The sequence below is a fragment of the Meles meles genome, chromosome 9 (assembly GCF_922984935.1).
Source record: "Meles meles chromosome 9, mMelMel3.1 paternal haplotype, whole genome shotgun sequence".
Classification (NCBI taxonomy): domain Eukaryota; kingdom Metazoa; phylum Chordata; class Mammalia; order Carnivora; family Mustelidae; genus Meles; species Meles meles.
In genome coordinates this window covers 112,213,992-112,239,121 of record NC_060074.1, presented here as the reverse complement: position 1 = coordinate 112,239,121, position 25,130 = coordinate 112,213,992, and the positions used below count along the sequence as shown (strand labels likewise).

General features: G+C 35.6%; 1 protein-coding gene across 4 annotated transcripts in view; it reads left to right on the top strand.

The window, feature by feature from the left end:
* The window catches only part of MAP3K2 (mitogen-activated protein kinase kinase kinase 2), a 105,463-nt gene extending 81,180 nt beyond the window's left edge, over positions 1 to 24,283 (top strand). For all 4 annotated transcript variants that reach the window (XM_046018579.1, XM_046018575.1, XM_046018576.1 and 1 more), the window contains exons 10-17: positions 549 to 616; positions 795 to 887; positions 1,677 to 1,883; positions 3,377 to 3,525; positions 3,881 to 4,012; positions 7,703 to 7,832; positions 13,969 to 14,146; positions 15,183 to 24,283. In XM_046018579.1, coding sequence (XP_045874535.1) covers positions 549 to 616; positions 795 to 887; positions 1,677 to 1,883; positions 3,377 to 3,525; positions 3,881 to 4,012; positions 7,703 to 7,832; positions 13,969 to 14,146; positions 15,183 to 15,408 — 1,183 coding nt within the window. In that variant the 3' untranslated portion in view covers positions 15,409 to 24,283. The remainder of the gene's footprint in view (positions 1 to 548; positions 617 to 794; positions 888 to 1,676; positions 1,884 to 3,376; positions 3,526 to 3,880; positions 4,013 to 7,702; positions 7,833 to 13,968; positions 14,147 to 15,182) is intronic.
* The last annotated feature ends 847 nt before the right edge of the window (positions 24,284 to 25,130 follow it).

Here is a 25,130-nt window from a genome sequence, read left to right as displayed (position 1 = left end):
TTAAAGATTTTATTTATTTATTTGACAGACAGAAAGAGATCACAAGTAGGCAGAGAGGCAGGCAGAGAGAGAGAGGGAAGCAGGCTCCCCGCTGAGCAGAGATCCTGATGCGGGGCTCGATCCCAGGACCCTGAGGTCATGATCTGAGCCGAAGGCAGAGGCTTTAACCCACTGAGCCACCCAGGTGCCCCTCTTAACTTGTTTTAATAGGTATGGAAAGTCTCAGTTGATAGGTATTCCAAGTTGCAGCTGCTAGTTAAGTGGTAGAGCTAGTTTTGAAACACAGGTGTTTGCCAACAACCGTAATTCCAAAACTTATATTTTTACTGCTATACCATATGGGTTAAAAGCCAGGCTTTTGCCTCCATGCACCAAATAAGTGCTAAAAAAAACGTCTCTTTTTTTCAGTTAACATTTCAGACTGAGCTCCTTTATTCTTACATGTATGTATGTATGTATAATTTCCACACATACATACAGATACTGATATTTTAAATGTCTTATTTACATACTTTCTGCTCATTTAATGTGACATTTTTTATTTTTAGAGAGAGCTATCCAAAATCACGAATGCCTAGGGCACAGAGCTACCCAGATAATCATCAGGAATTTTCAGGTTAGACTATCCATATTCTATGTGTTTAAATATTTAAATCATTAAACAATGCTTTGGCTGGGATGAAGAGGGGCATTTAAAAAAAAAAGAATAAAAAAATGTGTAAATGTGTTTTTTATTTAAAATTAGAGATATTGGACTTTTTAAAATTAACATAAACTTTCTTATGTTTCAATAGACTATGATAACCCTATCTTTGAGAAATTTGGAAAAGGAGGAACATATCCAAGAAGGTATCATGTTTCATATCACCATCAAGATTATAATGATGGTAAGTTTCTGGCAATTAGACCACAAGAACAGGATCTTAAAGACTCAAAAATAAAATAGAAATTTTGAAATATCATAAACCATTAGAAATAAATTTGTTCCTAAATCATTTAGTTTTCTGTTGAAAACAGTTTTTGAAAGGAATTAGGTAACTAAAACTATAATAACATCTTAGGTTTATGCCACCTTATCTCATAATACTTACTTTTCCCTTAAAAGAAAAGGTGTAATTAAAAATGATATTAACTAGAAAATTACTCCTTGATGATGAAATTCATCCTTGCATTGTACTTTTAAAAAAATGCTACCTATAAATTTTCTAATTTTCTTATAATTGGAAATAAGAATAAAGTAGATTTTTTTCTTCTTTTTACCAGAAGTCAGGGAGCGCAATGATTTTATGATTGCATGTGTATGTTTTAACAAAAGAGATTGTTTGAATTTATATTCAGATCCTGTTTTTCCCCACTTTTCATTTCTGCTTTTTTTTTCTTCCTTACCTTTTCTCTTCCTTATACCTTATATTTTCGTTTTTGACTTTATGATTCAGTGTTAATGATATTTTCTTTGACCTTGGAAAGAAAAATACTACTCTTTTTCTTTTCTTTTTTTTTTTTGAATACTATTCTTAAGTTTAAAACATGTAATCAAATAAACATTGCTATTTCTATTTCTTAGCCTCGTCAAGCCTAGTCACAAGACAGACATTTGTACCTTATTGTACAAATTCTAAATACTTTCAGTTAGAACATGAATAAAATTGTAAGATAATTATATTTTGATTTTGTAGGTCGTAAAACTTTTCCAAGAGCTAGAAGGACCCAGGGGACCAGCTTCCGGTCTCCTGTGAGTTTCAGTCCTACTGATCACTCTTTAAGTACTAGCAGTGGAAGCAGTATCTTTACCCCAGAGTATGATGATAGTCGAATAAGAAGAAGGGGAAGTGACATAGACAATCCTACTTTGACTGTAGTGGACATCAGCCCACCCAGCCGCTGTAAGTAATAGAAATTGGCACAGTGAATGTTTAGTAGAACCTCCGCAGAACTTTATAGTATTAAAAGGAATAAATACCAAATCAGTCCTCAGGGTGAGGCCGACTTCTCAAAAAGGTAAAAAGGTAAAAAGCATGTTTCTAAAGTTGGTTGGAATATTAGGTATAAAAGCACAGGATTACTGCTAATTACTTTAGCTGATTCTTTTTTTTGTTAGTAAAATTGTTACTAACTTGTCATTTATTTAAATATGACCATTAAGATGTAATCTAGTGGGGAGAATGGTGTGTGGAGAAATGATTATAGTACAATATTTAATCTAGATCTTAAATGTGATTAGGATTCTCCAGTTCAGGAGGTAATATCTGCAGGAAGACATGTCATGTTCTGAGAATGGGGAATAGTTCATTTTTGGCTAAAGTGGAGAATATCTTACTTGAAACAATAGGAAAAGGACTAGGATGGTAATTAAGGCCAGATCGTGGAGTATTTGGACTTTATCATGTAAGTAGTGCACACCAAGATTTGTGCTCAAAGGTATTTATTGCAGCAGTATTTGCATACTTCACATTCATCCCTTTTGTGCTAGTCTTGTCATATTTGACTTCCACATTCATGACCTTGCTTTAGACAGCTATTTTTTGAAGTAATTAAAAATAAGAGAAGAACATCTTTTCTATATCCTTCACTTTATTTCTGTAGACCCAGGAGTTTATAGATAATAGATTATGTAGATCTGGGATTCTACCAGGTATCAAATTGTTAAAAGAATTGCCTTTAACCTTTCTTGTGATTTAACCCTGCTGGTAATGAATTCTTTCAGCTTTCATTTGTTTGAAAAAGGTCTTTTTCTCCTTTATTTCTGAAAGATTTTTTTTTTCTGGGTATAGAATGCTGGGCAGTTTTTTTTTTTTCCCTTTTAGCACTTTAAAGCTATTTCTCCATTTTCTTCTGGCTTGTATACTTTTTGAGGAAAGGTCTGCTGTAATCCTTATCTTTATTTTGTATTTATTTATAATTTATGTACGTATATTTATGTATATATGTATTTTTCTTTATTCTCCCCTCTGGCTGCTTTCAAGATTTTCTCTTGTTAGAATGAGAGTGATACTCTTTCTAGCTTTCTACATTGTAAGCAGATCGAAAAATAACTATAAATATTGCTGCACTAAAGATTAGAAATAGTGCATCTGACAATCAGTGGTATTGTGGATTGAGTGAAAGATGCTATTACATTTTTAGTTGTGGGAGGAATATAATCTCATTGGAAAAAATAAGACATGGGGATATATGAACTTGTTTGCATTTCAAACTCTCAGAAAATTGACTAAGGCAAAAAATTCTCAAAGTGATGATCATTGTGAATTTGGATGATCATGATTTTCCCTTATTATATCTAAGCTTATTAAGGATATCACTAATGCAGTTATTCATTTAGTCCTTAACCATTTGTGTGCCATCTGGCTGTTTCATTTTAAGATATGTTCTTTTTTAGCGCCTCGTGCTCCAACCAACTGGAGATTGGGCAAACTGCTTGGCCAGGGAGCATTTGGCAGGGTCTACCTCTGTTATGATGTCGATACAGGAAGAGAATTGGCAGTTAAACAAGTTCAGTTTGACCCTGATAGCCCTGAGACCAGCAAGGTAAGAATCACTGCACAAGCTACTTTGTCACATTTATAAGAAGCATTTTTACTAAATAAATATAACACAGTAGAATTTTTGATTTTTCTTAATACAAATTATTTGCAAAATAAGTCAAGCTGTAAATAGATATATTTATCTACTTTGTACTGTGGATTGTTTTTCTCATTAAGTGCTCATACTCCTAATCTGATTTATTTTTGCTTTAATATACCATCAAGGACTGTTACAAAAGTTACTGTTTAGAGACTTTAAAATGTTTATTCCTTGGATCACCTTGATGGTCCATGAAGTTCGAATGTTTTGCTTTTACTAGCAGTGCTTTAAAGACTTAACAGTGAGTTCTGTCTTTCAGGAAGTAAATGCACTTGAGTGTGAAATTCAGTTGTTGAAAAATTTGCTGCATGAGCGAATTGTTCAGTATTATGGCTGTTTGAGGGATCCCCAGGAAAAAACACTTTCCATATTTATGGAATATATGCCAGGGGTAAGTTAGTACATCATTTGAAAATAGACATCTTCTCTTTAAAGTCTTAGATGAGGAAAGAAAAACAACAGAACTTTGATTATAAAATGTAAAACTATAAGGACATTTTGGAAGTTTTGAATTACAGCTGGGTAATATAATTTTGTTCAATATTTTCGTTTATCTTTGTATTTTTAAAGTCCTTTTTATTTTTATATAAAAAAAATGCTGAGGTATACTAAAATAGGTTATATATACCACAGCAGTACATCCTCAGATTTCTCTAAATGCTCTTAAAATAACCATAGTAGCTGGTTTAATGAAACCAGGCCAGTCCAGGATCACACATTACCTTTAACTGTTATGTCCCTTACTTTTTAATCTAGAACATTTTTACGTGACATATATTTGACAGAGACTAGGTTAGTTCTATTGACAATCTCATCTCATAGATTTCTCTGATTGCATCTTCATGGTGGTGTTTAATTTGTTCCTTTATTCTCTTATTTCCTATTAACTCCAAGTTAGATCTAATATCTAAATTAGATTAGGAGACATACAATTTCTGGTTGTTCACTGTTAGTGATGCAAAGAATGAATGCTATATTAGGATGATCGACATCTGGATTTCTCCAGTGTAAAGTTTTATTTTTTTCTGAATACTAGAAAGTATTCTGAGCTATTAGTAATGGCACATAAGAATTTCTAGTTCTGGGGTTCCTTGGTGGCTCATTTAAGTGTCCGACTCATGGTTTCAGCTCAGGTCATGATCTCATAGGGTTGTGAGATTGAGCCTTGTGCCCCACATCCAGCTCCATTCTCAGTGGGCAGTCTGCTTGAAGATTCTCTCCCTCTGCCCCTCCCCCACTCGTGTGCTCATGTTTTCTCTCTCTGTCACCCCCATCTGTCTCCATTACTCAAATGAATAAATCTTAAAAAAAAAAAGAATATCCAGTTCCATTTCAACCATTTATCTAAGGTTTTTTAATACAGATTGGTAATCATTGCCTGAGTCAGTAGTTTCAGTAGGAGTTGGAAAATATGACTTGTCAACTTTCATTCCTTCTATGTTATTTTTGGTATTTGTAGGGTACATTTTAATAATTGATTTTCAAGATGGTGTTATACTTACCCATTTAAAAATACATGTATTCATATAATTTAATTGGTTGTATATATTAGGAAAATATTTGATTTATGGGTCTTTAAGTGGATTGTTTATTAGAATTATATGTTTCGGGGCACCTGGGTGGCTCAGTGGGTTAAGCCTCTGCTTTCGGCTCAGGTAATGATCTCAGGGTCCTGGGATGGAGCCCCCCGTCGGGCTCTGTGCTCAGCTGGGAACCTGCTTCTCCCCTCTCTGCCTGCCTCTCCGCCTACTTGTGATCTCTCTCTCTGTCAAATAAATAAATAAAATCTTAAAAAAAAAAATTATATGTTTCATGTATCAGGTTGCAGTTTAAGCTTATGGGTCAGTAAAACCTGGATCATTATCTGGTAGTGGTGGTCTTAATCATCCTGTTTCACAAGATCAGCAGTTAACTTTCTTATCATCATTAATAATTAATTGTTTATTTCAAAGATCCTGTTGACAAAGTAAATTAGTTTTTTTTTAATTCCTTTGGAAAACAGATGGGTGGGATGTATTAAATGCCATAGAAATTTTGAAGCCTTTTGACCAATATAAATTTAAATTAGAAACAAAAGGATAATTCTGAATAGGTGTGAATAGGGATCCAGATTGTTGAAGATAAGATTAAATGGTTAATTGGCTAGAACTGATTTACATCACAAATGGAGATGGGTAATCTTACAGATTTAGCAATCTTAAAACTAAGCCAGGACTATTCAGGAAGAGGTATTAGATCATGTTTCTCAATAGCTCTGCTTGGTTTTGTAAGAGCAACTATCTCTTAAAAGTATAGGTTGTCACTGAAATAATTTTGCTGAAATAATAATAGTTCATCAACAATCTTAAAATGAATTATACATATGCCAAGTCTCATATATGGGCCAGACATACATGATCTTAGACTTTACTGAATTTCCAGGTTTGTGAATGATGCTACATATTTTCTCTCATTAAATTTAGTAGGATGGATTTCTTTGTGCCCTGGATTTCATGATTTGCCCAGATTGTTGTTTTGTTTTTCAGTTTTCCCAAATGTAGCATTCTCTTCCTTAGTTTATCTAGAACTACTTTCAGAACAGAACCATAACTTTATTTTCTGTCCCTGGACTATCAGTTGATTTCTCTGACACAGAGTTTTTTGCTGGCACAGTACTTGCAGCTCATTGTGCTTGTCACACTGAAGAAGATACTGTTTCTTGGGTCCATGGGAGTAGATAGCACCAGTGGAGCTGTTAGCAGCCAGAAGCCACTGGCCCAACTGCCCAAGGCCCAGAAAAGCCTTAAGTCTGTCACTCATTTTGCAGCCTACAAGTATTTAGGGGCCTATTATTTGGACAGCTCAGTTCTAGGCATGTTATTTTGTGTATTACTACAAGTAGAGACACAGTAAATAGACTGAACAAACAAGCCACATTGACTTACAGGTGCTTGGCTGCCTAAGGCTTTCCACATATGTGTTTGCAGGTGTGAGTCAGCAGAATTGCATCTTGCTGTCCTGTCCCTTCAGGGATTGCTCATGAATAGTGGAAACAGCAAATGGTTAAACCTATAAAATCTAGGGATCTACTTTCATATGATATAGTACACTGCGGGCCAGAACTCAAGGAAAAGCAGAAACATTTGGATATATTCTCTGTTTAAAAGAGAAGATTTTGTCCTTCAGGAAGCATTTTATTCCCATCTTTTAAAATGATGATTAGTCATCAGATTTGCATGTTGGAATCTACAGTAGGGAAGGTTTTTCAAAATTCAAGTGCCAGTGTCTCACCTCAGAGTGATTCAGCATTCTCAGAGATGGCACCTCATACTGCCTTAAAAAACATACAAGAAAATTTGAAATTCTTCTTTAATACATGTTGACATGTTTTGAACTAGAATGTTGAGTATAAAAGAAAAACTTAAAAAATCTCATATGTGTTTTGACTTTTTTTTTTAAAGATTTTATTTATTTATTTGACAGAGATTGAACCCTAAAATTGAACCCCCCAAAAAAGAGGCAGGCAGAGAGAGAGGAGGAAACAGGCTTCCCGCTGAGCAGAGAGCCCGATGTGATGCGGGGCTCGATCCCAGGACCTGGGTTCATGACCTGAGCCAAAGGCAGAGGCTTAACCCACTGAGCCACCCAGGCGCCCCGTGTTTTGACTTTTTAATCATATCCATTCTTCCTCCTGAGAAGTAAAGTAGCAGATATCAAACAAAATAAGATTCAAGTAGGGAATTTTGAGAAGAGCAAGCAGGAAAAACAAAAATACATTCAGGGCAAAAAAAGCAAGATTTTGAAAAACATGATTGCAAGGAACAAGAGAACCAACATAATCATGGAAACGAGGTCATCAATCAAAAAAAATAGTTTAAAAGGCTTCTTTCAATTATGACCATACTCTTCCACAGTTCTAGTCAGGGAATATAGTAGAGTTTATGTTGAATCAGGTGGCATATAATGTCTTTACTGAGAATTCCTGTACTCTCCAGCTAAAGCCTCCCTCTCACAAACTACAGATCCTTTTAAAAATAAAGATTTAATAGTAGTTTTTATTTCAAACCATATTATAGTTTTCTTTTGTTTTCTTTTATCTTAGGGTTCAATTAAGGACCAATTAAAAGCATATGGAGCTCTTACTGAGAATGTGACTAGGAAATACACCCGTCAGATTCTGGAGGGCGTACATTATTTGCACAGTAATATGATTGTTCATAGAGATATCAAAGGTAAGTAATGAGGTATTTTTTATTTTAAGTACACAGTTTTTTTTGTGAATCTGAATGAAACAAGTGATATGAGTGAGAAATTTAGCATTTAAATTACTATGTCTGCCTTTAAAACATCTTAGGAAACAATTCTGCTTTCTCACTGACACAGTCAATATTCCGACTTGTCCTGATGTGCACCTCTCCACAAGTGGGTAGATCTTCTGTGGGGGGTCCACAGCATCAGTAAAGTTCAGATGACTATGAAAATGAGAATATGTTTTCATACATAGGACATGGGCATTAGAATATAGTGGTTAAGAGTAGGGGCTCTGACATCAGGGGCCTGATGCAGATTTGGACTTTATCCATCACTGTATAACCTTGGACAAGACACATAATCTCTCTATACCTCAGTTCCTCGTTTTTAGGGAGGATAATAATAGTGTCTAACTCAGGGTTTTTGTCTGGATTAAATGATTTAATGTATATAATATGCTTAAAACATTGTATTTAGAAAACACTCAAAAGCTAGCTATTGCTGATGACATACTTTATGTTGAGATCATTTTTAAAGCCATGGGAATGGATGTTAGTACCTAGGGAGAGAATAAGAAGAGGGAAGGAGAGAGGCCAAGACTTGAGCTTTGGTGAACTCCAGCTCAGTTAAACTCACTTTTTAAAACTCTAAAAACTCAACTGTTTTCAGGGAGCAGGTATGTAAGAAAGTGCATGATGTGAGAAAAAAGCAGTTGGCGGAGGTGTTTCAAATTTGAGAGTGCTTAAAACTTTGTACTGCAGAGCATAGCCAGAGGTCTGATTCTGTAAATACTGGGTTGTGACTCAATTTAAAGATCACTTTATGGGGCACCTGGGTGGCTCAGTGGGTTAAAGCCTCTGCCTTCGGCTCAGGTCATGATCCCAGGGTCCTGGGATTGAGCCCCGAATTGGGCTCTGCTCAGCAGGGAGCCTGCTTCCTCCTCTCTCTCTGCCTGCTTCTCTGCCTACTTGCGATCTCTGTCTGTCAAATAAATAAACAAAATCTTAAAAAGATCACTTTATTTAATCAGTCAGTAAGAATAAATACGCACACACATGCAGTTGACCCTTGAACAACACAGGTTTGAACTATGTGGGTCCTCCTATTTGTAGATTTTTTTTTCATACATAAACTGCAATACCATAAATGTATTTTCCTTATGACTTTAATATTTTCTTTTCTCTAACTTACTTTATTATAAGAATATAATAGATAATACGTACAATATACAAAATACATGTTAAAGGTATGTTATCAGTAAGGTTTCCAGTCAGCAGTAGGCTATTAGCAGTGTCACATCATAAATATGGTCATATTCAGGCCAAAGAGACATTTCTACCCAGTTTCTGGTGACAGAGTAAAATCTGCTGTAGAATGCCCGAGCCAAATTGCCTGTATGGGATGGAGCTTGCGAGTGAGTCTGAGAGAATGAGGACATGGCTCGTGTTCTAAAAGAAATAAGAACCTTTTACCTTAAGATCTGCCCAGCTTAGACCTTACTAGTCAAGTGATAGCTTAAAGAACCACAAAGGGAAATTGTTTGATTGTGAATTATTCTGTTAGGAATAAGCTCTATTCAAGCCAGTTTCTCTTGCTTTTCATAATGAGAAAAGGTAAAGAAACTGAGGACAGCAACCCCTCAGGGAAACCTCATCTAACCTTGCCAGAAAGAGTGATAAAGTATTCTGGTAATGAGGCTGGAAGCAAGCAGATTTATAAGAGAAAAACAAGACATAAAACTGGATACGCAATATGATCTCAAGCTTGCAAAATTCAAGTATGACCTAGGAGAAGAATTTCCATATAATTAACAGTGATTATTTCCAAATAGTAGGATGAGTGATAGTTGTTTTCATTTGTGTGCATTTTACTTTTTCTGTATTTCCCAAATATTTTTAATTTGCAACTTTTTTTTAGTAATTTTTAAAAATTTATTTGACAGATCACAAGTAGGCAGAGAGGCAGGCAGAGAGAGGAGGAAGCAGGCTCCCCACTGAGCAGAGAACCCAATGTGATGTGGGGCTCGATGTGATGGGGGGTTTGATCCCAGAGCCCTGGGGTCATGACCTGAGCCGAAGGCAGAGGCTTTAACCCACTGAGCCACCCAGATGCTCCATAATGTGCAATTTTTATTTATTTTTACTTTTGATTTATTTTTCTCATTGCACATTTTTTTTAAGATTTTTTTTTTTAAATTTATTTGACAGACAGAAATCACAAGTAGGCAGAGAGGCAGGCAGAGAGAGAGAAGGGGAAACAGGCTCTCTGCTAAGCAGAGTCCATCTGAGGACCCTGGGATCATGACCTGAGCTGAAGGCAGAGGCTTTAACCCACTGAGCCACCCAGGCATCCCTCATTGCACAATTTTTATATGATGAGGGAAAAGGAAAGTTCGTTGGTTGTTTTTTAAAGTTTAAACCCATGAGTTTGGGGTGTGTTGGTCATGATCCCAGGGTCCTGGAATCAAGTGCTCCATCAGGCTCCCTGCTGGGCTGGAAGCTTGCTTCTCCCTCTCCCACTCCCCCTGCCTGTGTTTCCTCTCTTGCGGTGCCTCTCTGTCAAATAAATAAATACATAAAATCTTTAAAATAAATAAACCCATGAATTCATAATGAAACTTAAGATAAAAACTATTGATCATTGTTGCTAGGGAACCAATTTGTTATTTCATAATAAGGTTCCTTTACTCTGCTTTTGCATTACAAACTGTACAATGGAGGACTAAATCTTAGATGAAAGGAAACTTACCTTTATAGAAGTATATTGGCTAACAAATGAAAAAGGAATAATAGACTAGTGCAATTTTGCAACCACTAAGGAATTACTAGATATAAGTGCTAAATATGAACAATTGTTGACATTACTAAAACTGAGATAGTCCAGCATTATGTATTTCTTATTTGTAGAATAATAACATCATCTACATAAACATTTTTGCCAAAGAAATTGGACCTGAATCTAATCAAGTGTGTAGATTCAGCTGCTGAGTTTTAGAACATATATAGGATAGAGGAACATGTTAAATGACTCCTTGGGATGGAGTCAGCAAGATCTAGACCATAAGAAAGCTGTAGGAAACAACTTAGATTCATCATAAATTATAAAGAAAAAAAGACATTAGAGGGAACGTTAGATTAGGAAAGACTTAAAAGGTAATTCAGTGAGTCTCAGTGTATGGACTTTATTTGGATTCTGATTTTATTTTATATGTTAAAAATAGTATATGCTTAATAATATTAAGAAGTATTATTGTCCATTCTTTTAGGTGTGATAAGTTTATATTTTAAAGACCTACAGTAAACTATTTGTTGATCGTAATGTGTTGAATTTGATTCTGATAATGAGAGGGAGGAGGGAGTGGCTAGCAGTATGTGTGGTGGGGGAAGATTGCCTTGGTGGTTGTTGGGGCTGGATTATGGGTACATATACTGTGTTGTCTGCTTTTGTATGTTTGAAAAGTTTACTTAAAACCTTACTTTTAGGGGCACCTGGGTGGCTCAGTGGGTTAAGCCTCTGCCTAGGTCATGATCTCAGGGTCCTGGGATCAGCCCCACATCAGGCTCTCTTCTCAGCAGGGAGCCTGCTTCCTTCCCACCCCCCCCCCCCCCCCGCCTGCCTCTCTGCCTACTTGTGATCTTTCTTTCTGTCAAATAAATACATAAAATCTTAAAAAAAAACCAAAACAACAACAAAAAACCCACTTACTTTTAATGTAGTTAAAATGAGCTTAAGAAATTAGAAAAATTTATTTTGGGAGCTTGGCTACACATCTTCTCTTCAACCCTTTATATGAGTAGACATTGGTTTACTACTGCTGATTATTTCATGGCTCTCCCAGTCTGTGACCTGCTCAGGACTGCTCCTTCCCAGCTCACAGACTGAAAAAACTGGTTTGTTTGTTGTCCTTCCTTTGGCTAAATATTTTATAGGCAGTGGCTTTTTTTTTTTTTTAATATTTTATTTATTTATTTGACAGAGAGAGATCACAAGTAGATAGAGAGGCAGGCAGAGAGAGAGAGAGAGGGAAGCAGGCTCCCTGCTGAGCAGAGAGCCCGATGTGGGACTCGATCCCAGGACCCTGAGATCATGACCCGAGCTGAAGGCAGCAGCTTAACCCACTGAGCCACCCAGGCGCCCCAGTGGCTTTTTTTTTGACAGAATCTTTCTGTAAGTTTTGGATGATAGGAGATATTAAATAGGCAGTACTTTTTTTTAAGGGTCTGGTACCATGGCATGCTTAGGCTTATGGCATGCAGAGAATGGATCCAGGATTCTCTCCAGGAGAGAGGCTTTAGGGAGCCATGTTAACTAGCCTGTTAACTAGACTGGGGAATTTGCTGGGAGAAAGAAAGACAAGTACAGAAGTCCATGGTGGGGATGAACAGTCTGTATTCTCTCTGTTTTGTAATGCAGATTTTTCTCTACTATTCACTCTGCTTTTTAGAGGCCATTAAAAAAAAAGGATAAAGGGACAAATAAGGAGTTTTTTTTTAAAAATATGGTTAAGCTTATATAATACTTAAAATAAGAATAAAAATAATTTACGTAAGAGGGAAACCAGCTTTATAATCCTAGAAGATTGAGTTCAAAAAATAATAAAAGGGAGAAGCAAGAATAAAAAGTAAATGAATCCAGCATCCACATCTTGATTTCTGATACCATTTGCCACTAAAAGGAACCAGGGCTTCTTGGAGGAATGACAGATTCTAGGACTGGTGGAGGAAATATACAGGTTGAAGCCAGAACATCTTTAAGCACCAAAAAGTAAGAAAATGCTTAAAAACAACAAAAAACCAAAACCAAATAAGAATGCAGTGATTCAGAGTATGGCAGAGGGACACAGAAGCCAATTTAAAGAGCTCCCAATGGCCAAAGCTGGAACAACTTGAGCCAAAAAATAAAGTCATATTTGATTATGACTCAGAGTATAAAATAAATATCCATGTGTCATACTGATATAAATGAAAGGTTGAATGAATAAATGCAAGAAAGGAGACAAACATGCCATGCAGAATAATTACAAATAATTTATGCAGCTACTCAGCCTGGAGCATAAATCCTCACACCTTGATCATGGGCGGTGTGTAGTGAACTTCTTCCAAAGAGTGCTGTATGGAAAGAGGGGAGGGGTAACTCACCGTGGGGAGTTCAGCAAACTCTACCTCACACCCTGTGATCAAGGTCCATTTATAGTAAATAAAATTTTAAAGTTTTTTGTAAAACTAAACAAAATTTTAAAACAGAAAGCTCAAAGCTTACTTAGAAGAAAGATTAAATGCAGAGACATTGAGAAACAAAATTAGTATAAAACAAAATCCAATACTAAGAAAAACTGGAATGTAAGATAACTAACATTAAATTACAGTAGAGGGCCCCTGGGGCTAATACTACATTATATGTTTATTAAAAAAAGATATTAAAAAAATTACAGTAGAGGGGAAGGTGCTAGAAGTTGTTGATTATGAAGGTCCCATAGGAAGTTCCTGAGGAGAAGCTAGCTTCTCAGGGAAATGAGCTGCAGGATGGGCTTTGTCGCAGAGAAACTGGGGCCGAGAGCCTATGTTGCTTTCTGTATCCTCCTCTGAGCTTCACATTCTTAGCCCTTTTCTCCTTTTTCTTCTTTGTCATCCTTACCTCCTACTGGTCCTAGCCCTTATCACTGATGAGCCTTCTTAGGTGCTAAAGCATACACAGCTGACTCTAAAAATTAGTGTTTGTGCAGTAAATTCTTTTTTTTTTTTTTAAAGATTTTATTTATTTATTTGACACAGAGAGATCACAAGTAGGCAGAGAGGCAGGCAGAGAGAGAGAGGGAAGCAGGCTCCCTGCTGAGCAGAGAGCCCAATGCGGGACTCAATCCCAGGACCCTGAGATCATGACCTGAGCCGAAGGCAGCAGCTTAACCCACTCAACCACCCAGATGTCCCTGTGCAGTAAATTCTTAATGAGCCCTGGTTGTGTGACTGGAATTATACCAGGTACTGTTGGGAAGACAAAAAGCAGTCTAATTTTGGAGACAGACTAATGAGTCTACTAAGTAATTCTTTGCCATTGTTTTTTTTTAAATTGCAAACAGCCAAAAAAAGTAATGAATTGAGGATGTTTTCATATTTTTAGGTGCAAATATTCTGCGAGATTCAACAGGCAACGTCAAACTAGGAGATTTTGGGGCCAGCAAACGGCTTCAAACCATCTGTCTTTCAGGGACAGGGATGAAGTCTGTCACAGGCACACCATACTGGATGAGCCCCGAAGTAATTAGTGGAGAAGGCTATGGCAGAAAAGCAGACATCTGGTAGGTTTTGATGTTAGGTTTGCCTATGTGCTATGGTGAGTGCTGTGAATTGGATAAGATGGATGAATCACAGACCTGTACCCCTGAAACAAAATTAACAATAATTAATGTTAATTAAAAAAACAAAAAAGCAAAAAAAACCTGCCTTCTTACATAATTCCACCCAAAATGGAAGTTACTGAGCCAGATTTTTTTTTTTTTAAAGAATTTATTTTTATTTATTTGACAGAGAGATCACAAGTAGGCAGAGAGGCAGGCAGAGAGAGAGGGGGTAGCCGGCTCCCCGCTGAGCAGAGAGCCCAACGCAGGGCTCGATCCCAGGACCTTGAGATCATGACCTGAGCTGAAGGCAGAGGCTTAAACCACTGAGCCACCCTAGGCGCCCCAGTGAGCCAGATTTAAATGATCTTTGGTACTTTTGAAATAGGATGCCAGAAATACTTCTGTTTTAATTTTTTCTCTTTGTGGCTTAATAATTAGCTAAGTAAATGGAGTTCTTGAGCCTCTCTTCCTTTCTTCGGGAAGTGTTTCATCTAAAGCAGATTTCAGCATTAGAAAACTATCTTTGTTTTATTTCCCTGAGGAACTTTAAGAGTTACTAACCTTTTTTGTTAGTATCATGTAATTCAGTTAATCTTTAATTAATAATTTTAAGTTAAAACATAAAGTCGCTGTTTCCTACTTCCCACCCAGAATTGTGTTTAATAGATAATAGATATTCATTTTAGGCACCTAATGGCAAAAAGAATTTCTAGTGTTTGTGTTCTTTGTAAGATAAACACAAAAAATTATGTTGAATGTCAATTTAGAAAATTATATAAGGCAAAAATTATAAAATGAATGATGTTCTTTGCCTATTTGAGTTAGTCTCCATTGATTTCGTTTAAATTACATACAGTCTTTTATAATTACAACCTTTTAATGAAACTTTAAACTTGAAGTATTTAAATATAAATGGTCGTTAGTGTTTTTCTCATGTTGTAGTTAAGTGACTTTCCTTCCTGATGATACTATTTGTATAATTTTTCCCCCCCAGGAGTGTGGGCTGTACTGTGGTGGAAATGCTAACTGAAAAGCCTCCTTGGGCAGAATTTGAAGCTATGGCTGCCATCTTTAAAATTGCCACTCAGCCAACAAACCCAAAGCTGCCACCTCATGTCTCAGACTATACTCGAGATTTCCTCAAACGGATCTTTATAGAGGCCAAACTGAGACCTTCAGCTGATGAACTGTTAAGGCACATGTTCGTGCATTATCACTAGCAGCCAGTAACCTCTCCTGTGCCTCTACCCAGCTCCCATCAATTCATTCACCTTCTCTCTGACTGCACTTTTCTTTTTTATAAAAAAGAGAGATGGGGAGAAAAAAGACAAGAGGGAAAGTATTTCTCTTGATTCTTGGTTTAAATTGTTTAATAATAATAGTAACCTAAATTTTTTATATTTAATCTTTTTTTTTCCCTTACAAGAACTTGAAACTCCTTTTTTTTTTTTTAATTTTTTTATAATGTACTGATGTGGTTCAGAGAGATAAAGCACTTTAGTACATAGTTGCTCTTTTTAGTACAAACAAATCATTTAGAATACCTGAGGATTATAAAGTCTTTCCCCATGTCACTGACAGATTGGTGGTGATGGGGAGACATGGAAAACAAGGAGAAGAAAATGATGTATGATTTGTAGTTTTTAGTGATTAGTATTTAAAATAGATCCTCATTTATGGGGTTGAGCCCTAAACTTGAGTTTAGGGTAGGTACTCAACTTAAAGAATATAGGTTCCTTCTTATATCTGTATTCTTTAGATCCTAACCTCTGTCTACCAAGCTTTTTGCTCAGTAGGAGTCTTGATAGAAAATATGAATCTCTAAGAGGTATGTTTATTTGTTAATCCTAACCAGTATAATAAGCAAATACACTATAATAGATCCATGTTACTGGAATCTGTATACCTTGAGGGATAGCTTTCAGCTTTAAAAAAAAAGAAAAGAAAAAGGTACTATTTTAGAGTAAAGCAGATGAGAAGTCAGTGAGCAAATTCAGATTAAAAGGCAAAAAGATATTGGTGTGATTCAGTGTGTGGGCAGAAGAATCCACATTTAACAGTTAATAGAAATAATGAAAAGAAGAACTAAATGTTTAGTGTATTTTAAACTATGGTCTTTACTGGAGGGAGAAAGTCCCAAGATTAAGGGAAAAGAGAAATAACCAAATCATGTATCTTCCTATTCCTAGCTCCAGATTCCCCATAGATAACATTCTTTGGGAACTAAGAATTTAACTTGGGGCATCCACATGTTAAAGCTAGTCACATGAGATAAAAATCCTTGTTCTTGGGATCACAGAATACTAAAGTACCTCACAAAGTAAGCTACCGTGTAAAACAGTGGTTCTCAAATGTTGGGTGGGAATAATTTTGCCTTGCGTTTGTCAATGCCTGGAGAGTTTTTCATGTCACAACTAGAAGGATGGTAGTGGCATTGGGTAGTCTGAGGCCAGGGATGCTGCCAAAAAAAAACTACACTATACAAATACAGCATCCCCATCTGCTAACAAAGAATTATCCTGACCAAAATGTCGAAAAGTGCTGAAGTTGAGAACCTGATGTAAGGACCAGCCCCAGTTATAAACTGAAAATAGCCATTTACAGAGTAGGTTCCTTGCAAAAAGTATATTTCAGAGAGAAAGTGATACAACGCAGGAAAAGGGTTTTAAAAGAGCCGATACCACTACTTCAAGTCAAGGGTGAACAGTCTCAACAAACATCAAATAACAGTCCTTTCCTTTACCAGCTGTGTATTACACCCAGATCAATAGCTTCCATTGTAGAAACAAAATGAGTTTAAACATGGAGCCTATTAAACCCAGCCATCTGTATATATTCTTTCCTCAAAAGTCAGTTTGTAATTGTGGGAAAAGAAAAGCATATCAAAACAAAGTATTAACTACTTTATAAGAATGTTTAAAACTGCCAGGTATTACTAGTATAACATATCAACCAAGAGCAAGGACATCCAGTGGAAAGAAGCATCTAGGTAACTCCCACTATCTCTAATGGACTTGTGCTACTGAAAAATATGAGTAATAGCAGTAATTTAGCTACTTGCAGTTTGTTTCAGCATATTAAAGCAAGTGCTAAGTACTTTATTTTTAAAGGTTAGGAAATAGTAGTCTTTCTGGAGGCCCTAAATGTGAAGCCTTTGGTGGGATTCATAAGGGACTCTAGTATTTTATTTTCTGCTAAAAGATGCTCTCTAGGGGCTATTTTAAAATACTTTGTTTCTGAAGTTGGGTAGATCTTGGTTTCCTGGATCAAGGTCCTATCTGGCATTTTCTGTAGGAATATTTGAAATTCTACTAGCTAGTCTGAGAAAAAGTCAAAGCACAAATAAAGTTGTCAAGGCTTCTCCCATACATTTATAATTAAAGGAAGCAGCTTGCAAGGAAGAATATGATTAGTGGCCTCCTCCCCCTTGAAAATCCACGGCCAAATCTTGTGCTATAAACATAGTCCCCAAGGATGTGGATCTATTATAATTTCTTTATCTATTATGAGTGAAGGCATCTCTTCTGCTTGAGCAAGATCGTGGTATCTGGACCAGTGGGCTTTTCCTTCATTCCTTCGTCTTGTGTGGTTTTTATTTCCTTGTAGCTCATTTTTGATTTGCCAGGGTAACTAGCAGTGCAGAATGTGAGAGAAATGCTCTTTTGAGAGAAATCTTGGGGGGGCTGTGAAACCCAAGGCAAAATCGTTTGTTTTTTTCTTCTCTAAATGCTATGGAAGATAAAATCACCTGAAAAGAAACTACTACTTTAACACTGCTGCAGAAGACCTTTGTTTTATAAGAAAAATATGGAAAAAGTATTGTTCTTTATGTAAAGATTTAAAAATAGATTAATAGTTTACAGAATTATTATATAAAATGTGATGTGAATTTATTTCAGACAAGTTATAAAGGTACCAAAAATGACAATAAAAACTAATATATATAAAAACTACTAGAACAAAAAAAGCTTGAGGTGGGATGAGGTATGAAAGACTAAAAGTAAATTTTAGAAAAAATTTTGAAAGGAAACCCATTAGGGGCAGTTAAATATGACACTCCAGTTTTTTTCTTTCTAATAATGGTATGGATCAACAAATGAAATTTGAACTTTTAAATAGGACTCTAAATATATTTTGTTTTTTAAATGCACAACTGATTCTTCTATACTGTAATGTTTCTTTGCTGAGGCTGGAAAATGGCCAGACTGCTGACTTTGTGCCTTTAAAATGCATTCTGCTTTGATAGTGGCAGACTTTTTGGTGCTGGAGAAGATTCACTAGCAGTCTTATATGTGCTTTTCAGGAAATATCTTTCTACTTAGGCCTTGAGAGATTCAAAATGGCATGAGTTAGGCTTGGACCAAATATAAGATCTTTTACATTGCAAACAAACTGTATTGAATAAAAGGGTTGAAAAATAACATAATGACTAATGAGAAATTTTGATGGTTGGTAATTCTTTAAAATGTACTTAAAAGTATACAGACTTCGAAGTTTTCAGTATGACTATCTTGGAAATTTTTCAATTTTTCTCTTTTACAAAACATGTTTCTAACTTGAAAATGGTTAAAGACGATTGCCTTAGAAAGTTCTCAAAGGCAGTCAACCTTACATAACTTATAAAAGAGATTGAAATGTTAATGCACAGTCTGAAATGTAAAAGAAAAGTTAAAGCTTACTTCAGAGTAAATTGAATTGGCTTTCAGTTGAGAGAGCCTTTTCTTATTCCCAATAGAAAGTACAGTAAAAAGGTGGATTTTTTTTTTTTTTTTTTTTTACAAGAGTTCTCTGCTACTAGAGCTCTTATATATATCAGGTCTGGTCTTTAGTACTTCTGAGATGATGTTGTTGTAAGATATGTGAAGTCACTAAGAAAAATAAAATCTGGATAGTTTATAGGGACGACTAAGCTTGGGTGCAAAAGCCAAGATAGTTGTCAGATGCAGACTCTTTGAACCACAGCAGAGGGTCTAGAGACCAGTAACTTGATACAGAATCACCTAGTGTCAGCTGAGTATAGAAATCTATCAATTTCTTTTAAAGAGAATGAATCTTTTTCACTTGCTTATTCAATAATTGTGGCTTATTATGTCAGGTACTAGATTAACTTATCCTTAAGTAGGTCACAGTCTAGGAGGAAATTGGGCAAACAAATACACTTATTTTATGGTATACCCTAACTCTGAAAGTTCAGCAGTGATGTTTTAAAACATCACTGTTTTTTATGAAATGAGGGGAAAGCAATTTTGGGCAATCATTGGCTGTTATAAACGAAAATGCCATTAACAGGGAAAAAGTATCCCCAAATTGGAGGGACCCCATAGGTCAGGTAGCCTGTGTCTCAGGACTCCCTCTTATATAAAAAAGTCCATCCCCTACTCAATTCTAGTGGTGAGGGGCATATATCCCATAACAGGTTTTTTTCTGCTTTTTCTTTTAAAGGGAAAACAGTTTTTAAAATCTAAATTGTTAAAATGTCCAAAACATGTGATAGAAGTTGTATTCTGTTAACAGTGTTACATATGTTAGGATCAGGACAGTTTCTTGAGCCCTTATTGTTATATTAAGTTTGGCCTTTTTACAAATGTAATGCTCATGTTTATTTGAATTTTAAGATTGATTAAGTGTTAACGAAAAGCAATTTAATTGTTCATTTTTGGTAGTGCCTTTTTCTCTGTATGCCTTAATTTTATTTTATATCAATAATAATTCAAGTTACCCACCACAGGAAGGTTGTTCCAAAATCAGTAGGCTTCAAGAGTTCATTTGGCTTTAGGACTATGTATTGGCCCATAAACCTTTCTTAATGCCTGCTTCCTCCTCCTACCCTTTTCTACCTCTTTTTATTTTACATATATATATATTCTCCATATTTTACATATATATGTTCAAAGAGAAACATTAGCATTAGTCTGTGATAGACACACTGCAGTCTCCACTAGACGTGAATGCCTACAATAAGGATAGAAAGAGGTATTCTAATTCTAAGAGACGTAGGGAATTGTTTTCCAGTTTGGTGACTTGACTTTCAATCACTTTGGCACTGTCCATATTCTTTGTATATCATGGTTCAGTTATGATTTTCATAGCAGAGCTAGAATGGTTAATTTTGCCCTAAAGAGGTCATTTAAATGGTTTACAAATGTTAAGGCAATGAAACTTAGGGCAATGTGCAAGGAATCCAGGGATAGCAGTTCTGATCCTTACTTTTAACTAACATTTTGACTAAAGCTCTAGCTTACTTTTCTGTGAAAAGAGAAAGTGAGAGACAGAGAGAGAGAGAGAGAGAGAGAGAGTGAGTGTGTGTGTGTGTGTGTGTGTGTGTGTGTGTATCTGTGTGAGAGTGAGTGAGTGAGTTGGGGCAGGGGTGGGAAGGAAGGAAAGGTATGAGTGTTCAATTAGATTAGTCTCTGTTATTAGAAGAACAACTGAAATGTGTATGACCTACTGATGATGGATGAGTGTAATCGTCTTCAGATAGGAACGCCAGCACATTTTCCACAAGTAGCTAGTACAAGTGATTGTTTAATAAAGGTATTTATTGTAAATTGCCAAGCTCTTGGTCGGTAAAAGTAGATTAAAATTGAATTTGTATGTCTGTATAATAGTGAGCTTATATATAATTCTGAAATAGAAAATAATTGATTTTGCATAGTTCTTCATGAGCTCTTTGAAATAGAAATTCTTCCAGACATTATGAAAACAAGCTTCCTTAGCTTACCAAGTGTTCAAATGTCTTATACCTCTTTTTGGTTGGCTAGGGAAGGCGTGCTGTGAAGCCACTGTTCCTACTTCATAGTTGTCTTTAGCTTTGCTTTGACTTCTGCCACAATCTGGACAGGATGCCATAATAGGTATGGGAAGTATCAGGGCCGGCCATCTCTCCATACTCACCTTTCAGAGCTGTAGATGATGATGAGCTTTCAGGGGAGTCTAGAGAATCTTCTCGGTGATAGAGCAGACGTGGTTCAGTTTCAGAAAGTTGAGGGAGGAATCATAGTTAAAGAGAATGAATTTTTATTTGTTGCCTGTATACAGCCTCATGTAATTCTTCATATTTTTCATAATTATGCATTTTTTGTAATATGGTATTTTTGTTAATAACAGCAAAGGCATTGAGTCAGTGAGTACTGTTCTTCCCTATGCCTGATGACTCCTTGTTTGTATTTACAATCTGTATTATCAGAATCACTTTAAACCAAAGCTTTTATATTCCCTGCACACAAAGCCAAAATGATGATCACTGTTACTTCTGCCCACCTGTAAGTGAACAGTAAAAACATGTTAAAGCAGGTACTTGTAGAATTTGTATCTCAACGTATCCTTCAAGTAAAAAGACAGGTGCTCAGTGTTTGCATTTAGACATACAGAACTTACTTCAGCTATTACAGAACTACATAAACATTACAAATTTGAGCTTGTACATGTGCCAATTTTACTGTCATTTGACCATAGATGCATATACATATATGTTGACATATGATGCCTCAGGTTGGTGGCATAGTTTCTTCCTGGTGTCTTAACATTTATGAACTTGTGTTTGACTTGAGAGGCATTTTAGGAAAGCTGTGAAGAAAAGTAGGTTTTGGCTGATGTCTGCTCTGTGCCATAGACATTTTGGAACGTAAGGAAGAGCCTGCTCTCTAGTATACATGCAGAATTTGTCCCCAGATAAGGATTTCTGAGTCCCCCCATGCCAGTTGAGAATGGTAAAGTTTGTGACTATACTGAAAAGCACTTTTGTGTTCATTTATTTACATATTTTATAATTAAAAAAAACCAACATGTAACTAGTGGTGATTTTAGCATAAGCATTACTTGGAGGGGAGAGATAAGTCACATTTTAAACTCTATTAGCTACTTGGGCTCCAAAATGGATTTGACATATTCTCATTTTTCCAAAGACTTTTTTTCCCACCTGGAATAAGAAGAACGACTAGTGGAAACATTTGAGTTGGGAAGGCTTATGGGCAAAGGAAAGTAGGCCAGACCCTTGCAGTACACCCTGTTCAAGTGCAAGTACAGTGTCTATGGATAAGAATACTTCTTTAAAAACAAACGATTGTTTGTAATACAATCTTAATTAGTAAGTAAAAAGTTTACATTTTTTCTATTGCTATTGGTTTTAAAATTTGCTACCCTGCATTCTGAAATATTATAAGAGTTAATACCAAAAATACTTTTAATGTCTGACATCTCTTACATTTCACATGGTTCTTTTTATTCAAATATCATTGTAAATAAAAGTAAACTTGGATAAATTTGAAAATAAACTTTTAATTGTTGCAAACTATGATTATCAATTTGTAAATTTACCCTTTGACCTAATGTACATTTTTAATGTAGCCATTAAATTGTCTATATTTAATCTATTAGTTTCTCTCTCTAAACGTTTTTAATCTCAGTTGAATGCTGGGCAGTTTATAATTATGTACAAAGGTGTTTTTTTCATATCAAAGTTGACTTTTGCACACTTTTGGAAATGTTTAATTTGTACACTGATTTACTACTCTGACCAATAATCGTTGATGGGTGTATGAGTATCATGAATGCGTGCATTGAACTACTGTCTGTGTCTTTATGTTTTAACTTCTTTCAAGATGTAGCCATCAGTAACCGCACTGCTATTACTGACTTAAACGGACCTTCTTGCTTTTACGAAGTATACTTATCTATGGTTCTGTCTTTGTTGAAGAACTCAGGAGTTCAACATCACTTTCTGATTTTATATGTATTCTAAAATCCATGCCTAAGTTGAAAGTATGCTTGTAACTCTGGGTATCAGGGGATGTGTGTGTGGAGATGTTTTTGTCTGTAGGCACATGTATATATCCCAATAATTTCTTATTTTCATTTCATTTCTACATTTTTATGAACTTGTTTTATAAGGGTACTGTTTAGTTAGAATAATTAAATATATATAAAAGCTTTCTGAGAGATTATTTACTATATGAATATATTTTCAGCTGGCTGATCAAAAATATTTTTTTAATTTTGTTTTTAACCATTTGAAATGTATTTGTATCTCCAGAATTGGATGCAAATTTACTTAGATATAAACTAAAATATTCTTGCAAGGAAGGGCATTGAATTCTCTTTTGAGAATTCTGTGAAATGCAAATTAAGAGGAAAAATGGGTTTTAAAGCAGTAGCAAAAACACACTGCCCATTAAAATGGCCTTTGAATTCTCAAAGCTATGAAAAAATGTGAGAAACTAAATTGTCTTGAAGAGATGTCAAGATTTTTTATATCTCCAGTTGCTGTTGGCCTGTCCTGTTGTTTTTGAATATTTCCTATATCCGACCCGAAAGATTTCAACTTTTAGTTTTTCTCTTACTGGGCAAAGTCAGACCGCATTTATAAAACAGTACATTGACATATTGTGATCCTCTGTAATTGACTATAAATTGGTTTAGGAATATTTGAACATACATTGTTGTGTCTTTAGACTGTACTGTGTATTTTAAGTAACTGGCAGAAAAAGAATTGGAAATTAAATTTCCAGTCTGACAATGTTATTGTACTAAAGGAAAACCTTGTTTTTAATATGCGGTACCACGTAAAAATTATTTGTATTAGGAATAAAGTCCACTGTTGAAATTGAATGTCACTAAGTGTATTATGTTACAAGGAGCCGGTATGATTAGAAAAACCTACCAGAAGCCAGATACAGTGTGGTATGTGCCACATTTCATGCACATTTTGACTTTGTGTTGTTCATTCAAAATTGTGCTTGTAAAAATGTATAAAATTTCTGAGTTTTACAATTTTTTGTACTTATTTTTTCTTGCTGGTAAATAGCTTTTTTTTAAATCTAATGTGAAAGAAACCATGTTTATATTTTGTTAGTGATCAATGACTTTGTTTATATGGAAATTTGTATATTGTTGGCTCACATCTTTGTTTAGATTTATCGTGCATGAAGGCCTGCAATAATTAGCACAATGAAAATTGCTTTTTCTTACATGTTAGTTCATCTTTTTTGAAAGATTGTGGTGCAAAGGCTTACTCTGAGTAACCTTCTGGACTTTGGAATGAATATAAATGAATGGCACTTTGAGTGTTAATAAAGCTGATATTTATTTCCACTGTGATTGATTTGTTACAATCTGTTCTTGGACAGTGTGTTCTCCTGTTCCCTCCTTTGCCTGAGTTGATCACTTTCTAGGAGACCAAGCACAGACTGACCTGGGAAATATTGCAACCGAATCTTCCTAGGGTATGTCTGTAATCCTACCCAACATGCTCTGGCATATCTTTTAATGGACACTTCAGTTATCTAGATCAGAAATGAACAGTGATTAAAAACAGAAACAAAGCCTACTATAAGAGTATAAGCAATGGATCTCCCACAGTATTATAGATCGTTTAAATTAATACCTTCATATAGATGGCATTTAGTGGTGCAAGTCAGAAACCTCAGAATCTTGTATATCCTGTAAGAATTAATCATGTGGAAGTGATTGCAGATCTGCTAAGGTTTATCTATAAAAGCCCAAAATTGAGGCTCTGTATGTCCCAACAATAAAGCCTATTATAACAAAAGTATTACAAAGTGGGCGGCTTATAACAAATTTACTGTCTCTGCTTTGGAGGCTAGAAGTCTGGCATCAGGGTGTTAGCAGGACCAGGTTCCTTCTGAAACCTGTAAGGGAATCCTTCCTTGCCTCTTCTAGCTTCTAGTAGCCCCAAGCATTTCTTGGCTTATGGCAGCATAAGTGTATCTCCATGTGGTGGTGTCCCTCTGTGTGTTTCCCTTTTTTGTAAGGACACCAGTCATAATGGATTAGGGCCCACCCTAATGCCCTTATTTTAACTTGTAAAGACCTCTGTGAAGACCCTATTTCCATCAAGGTCACATTCTGAGGTACTGGAGATTAGGACCTCAAAATACCTTTTTTTGGGGAAACCCATTACAGTTTCACCCTGTGGCCCCTGAAA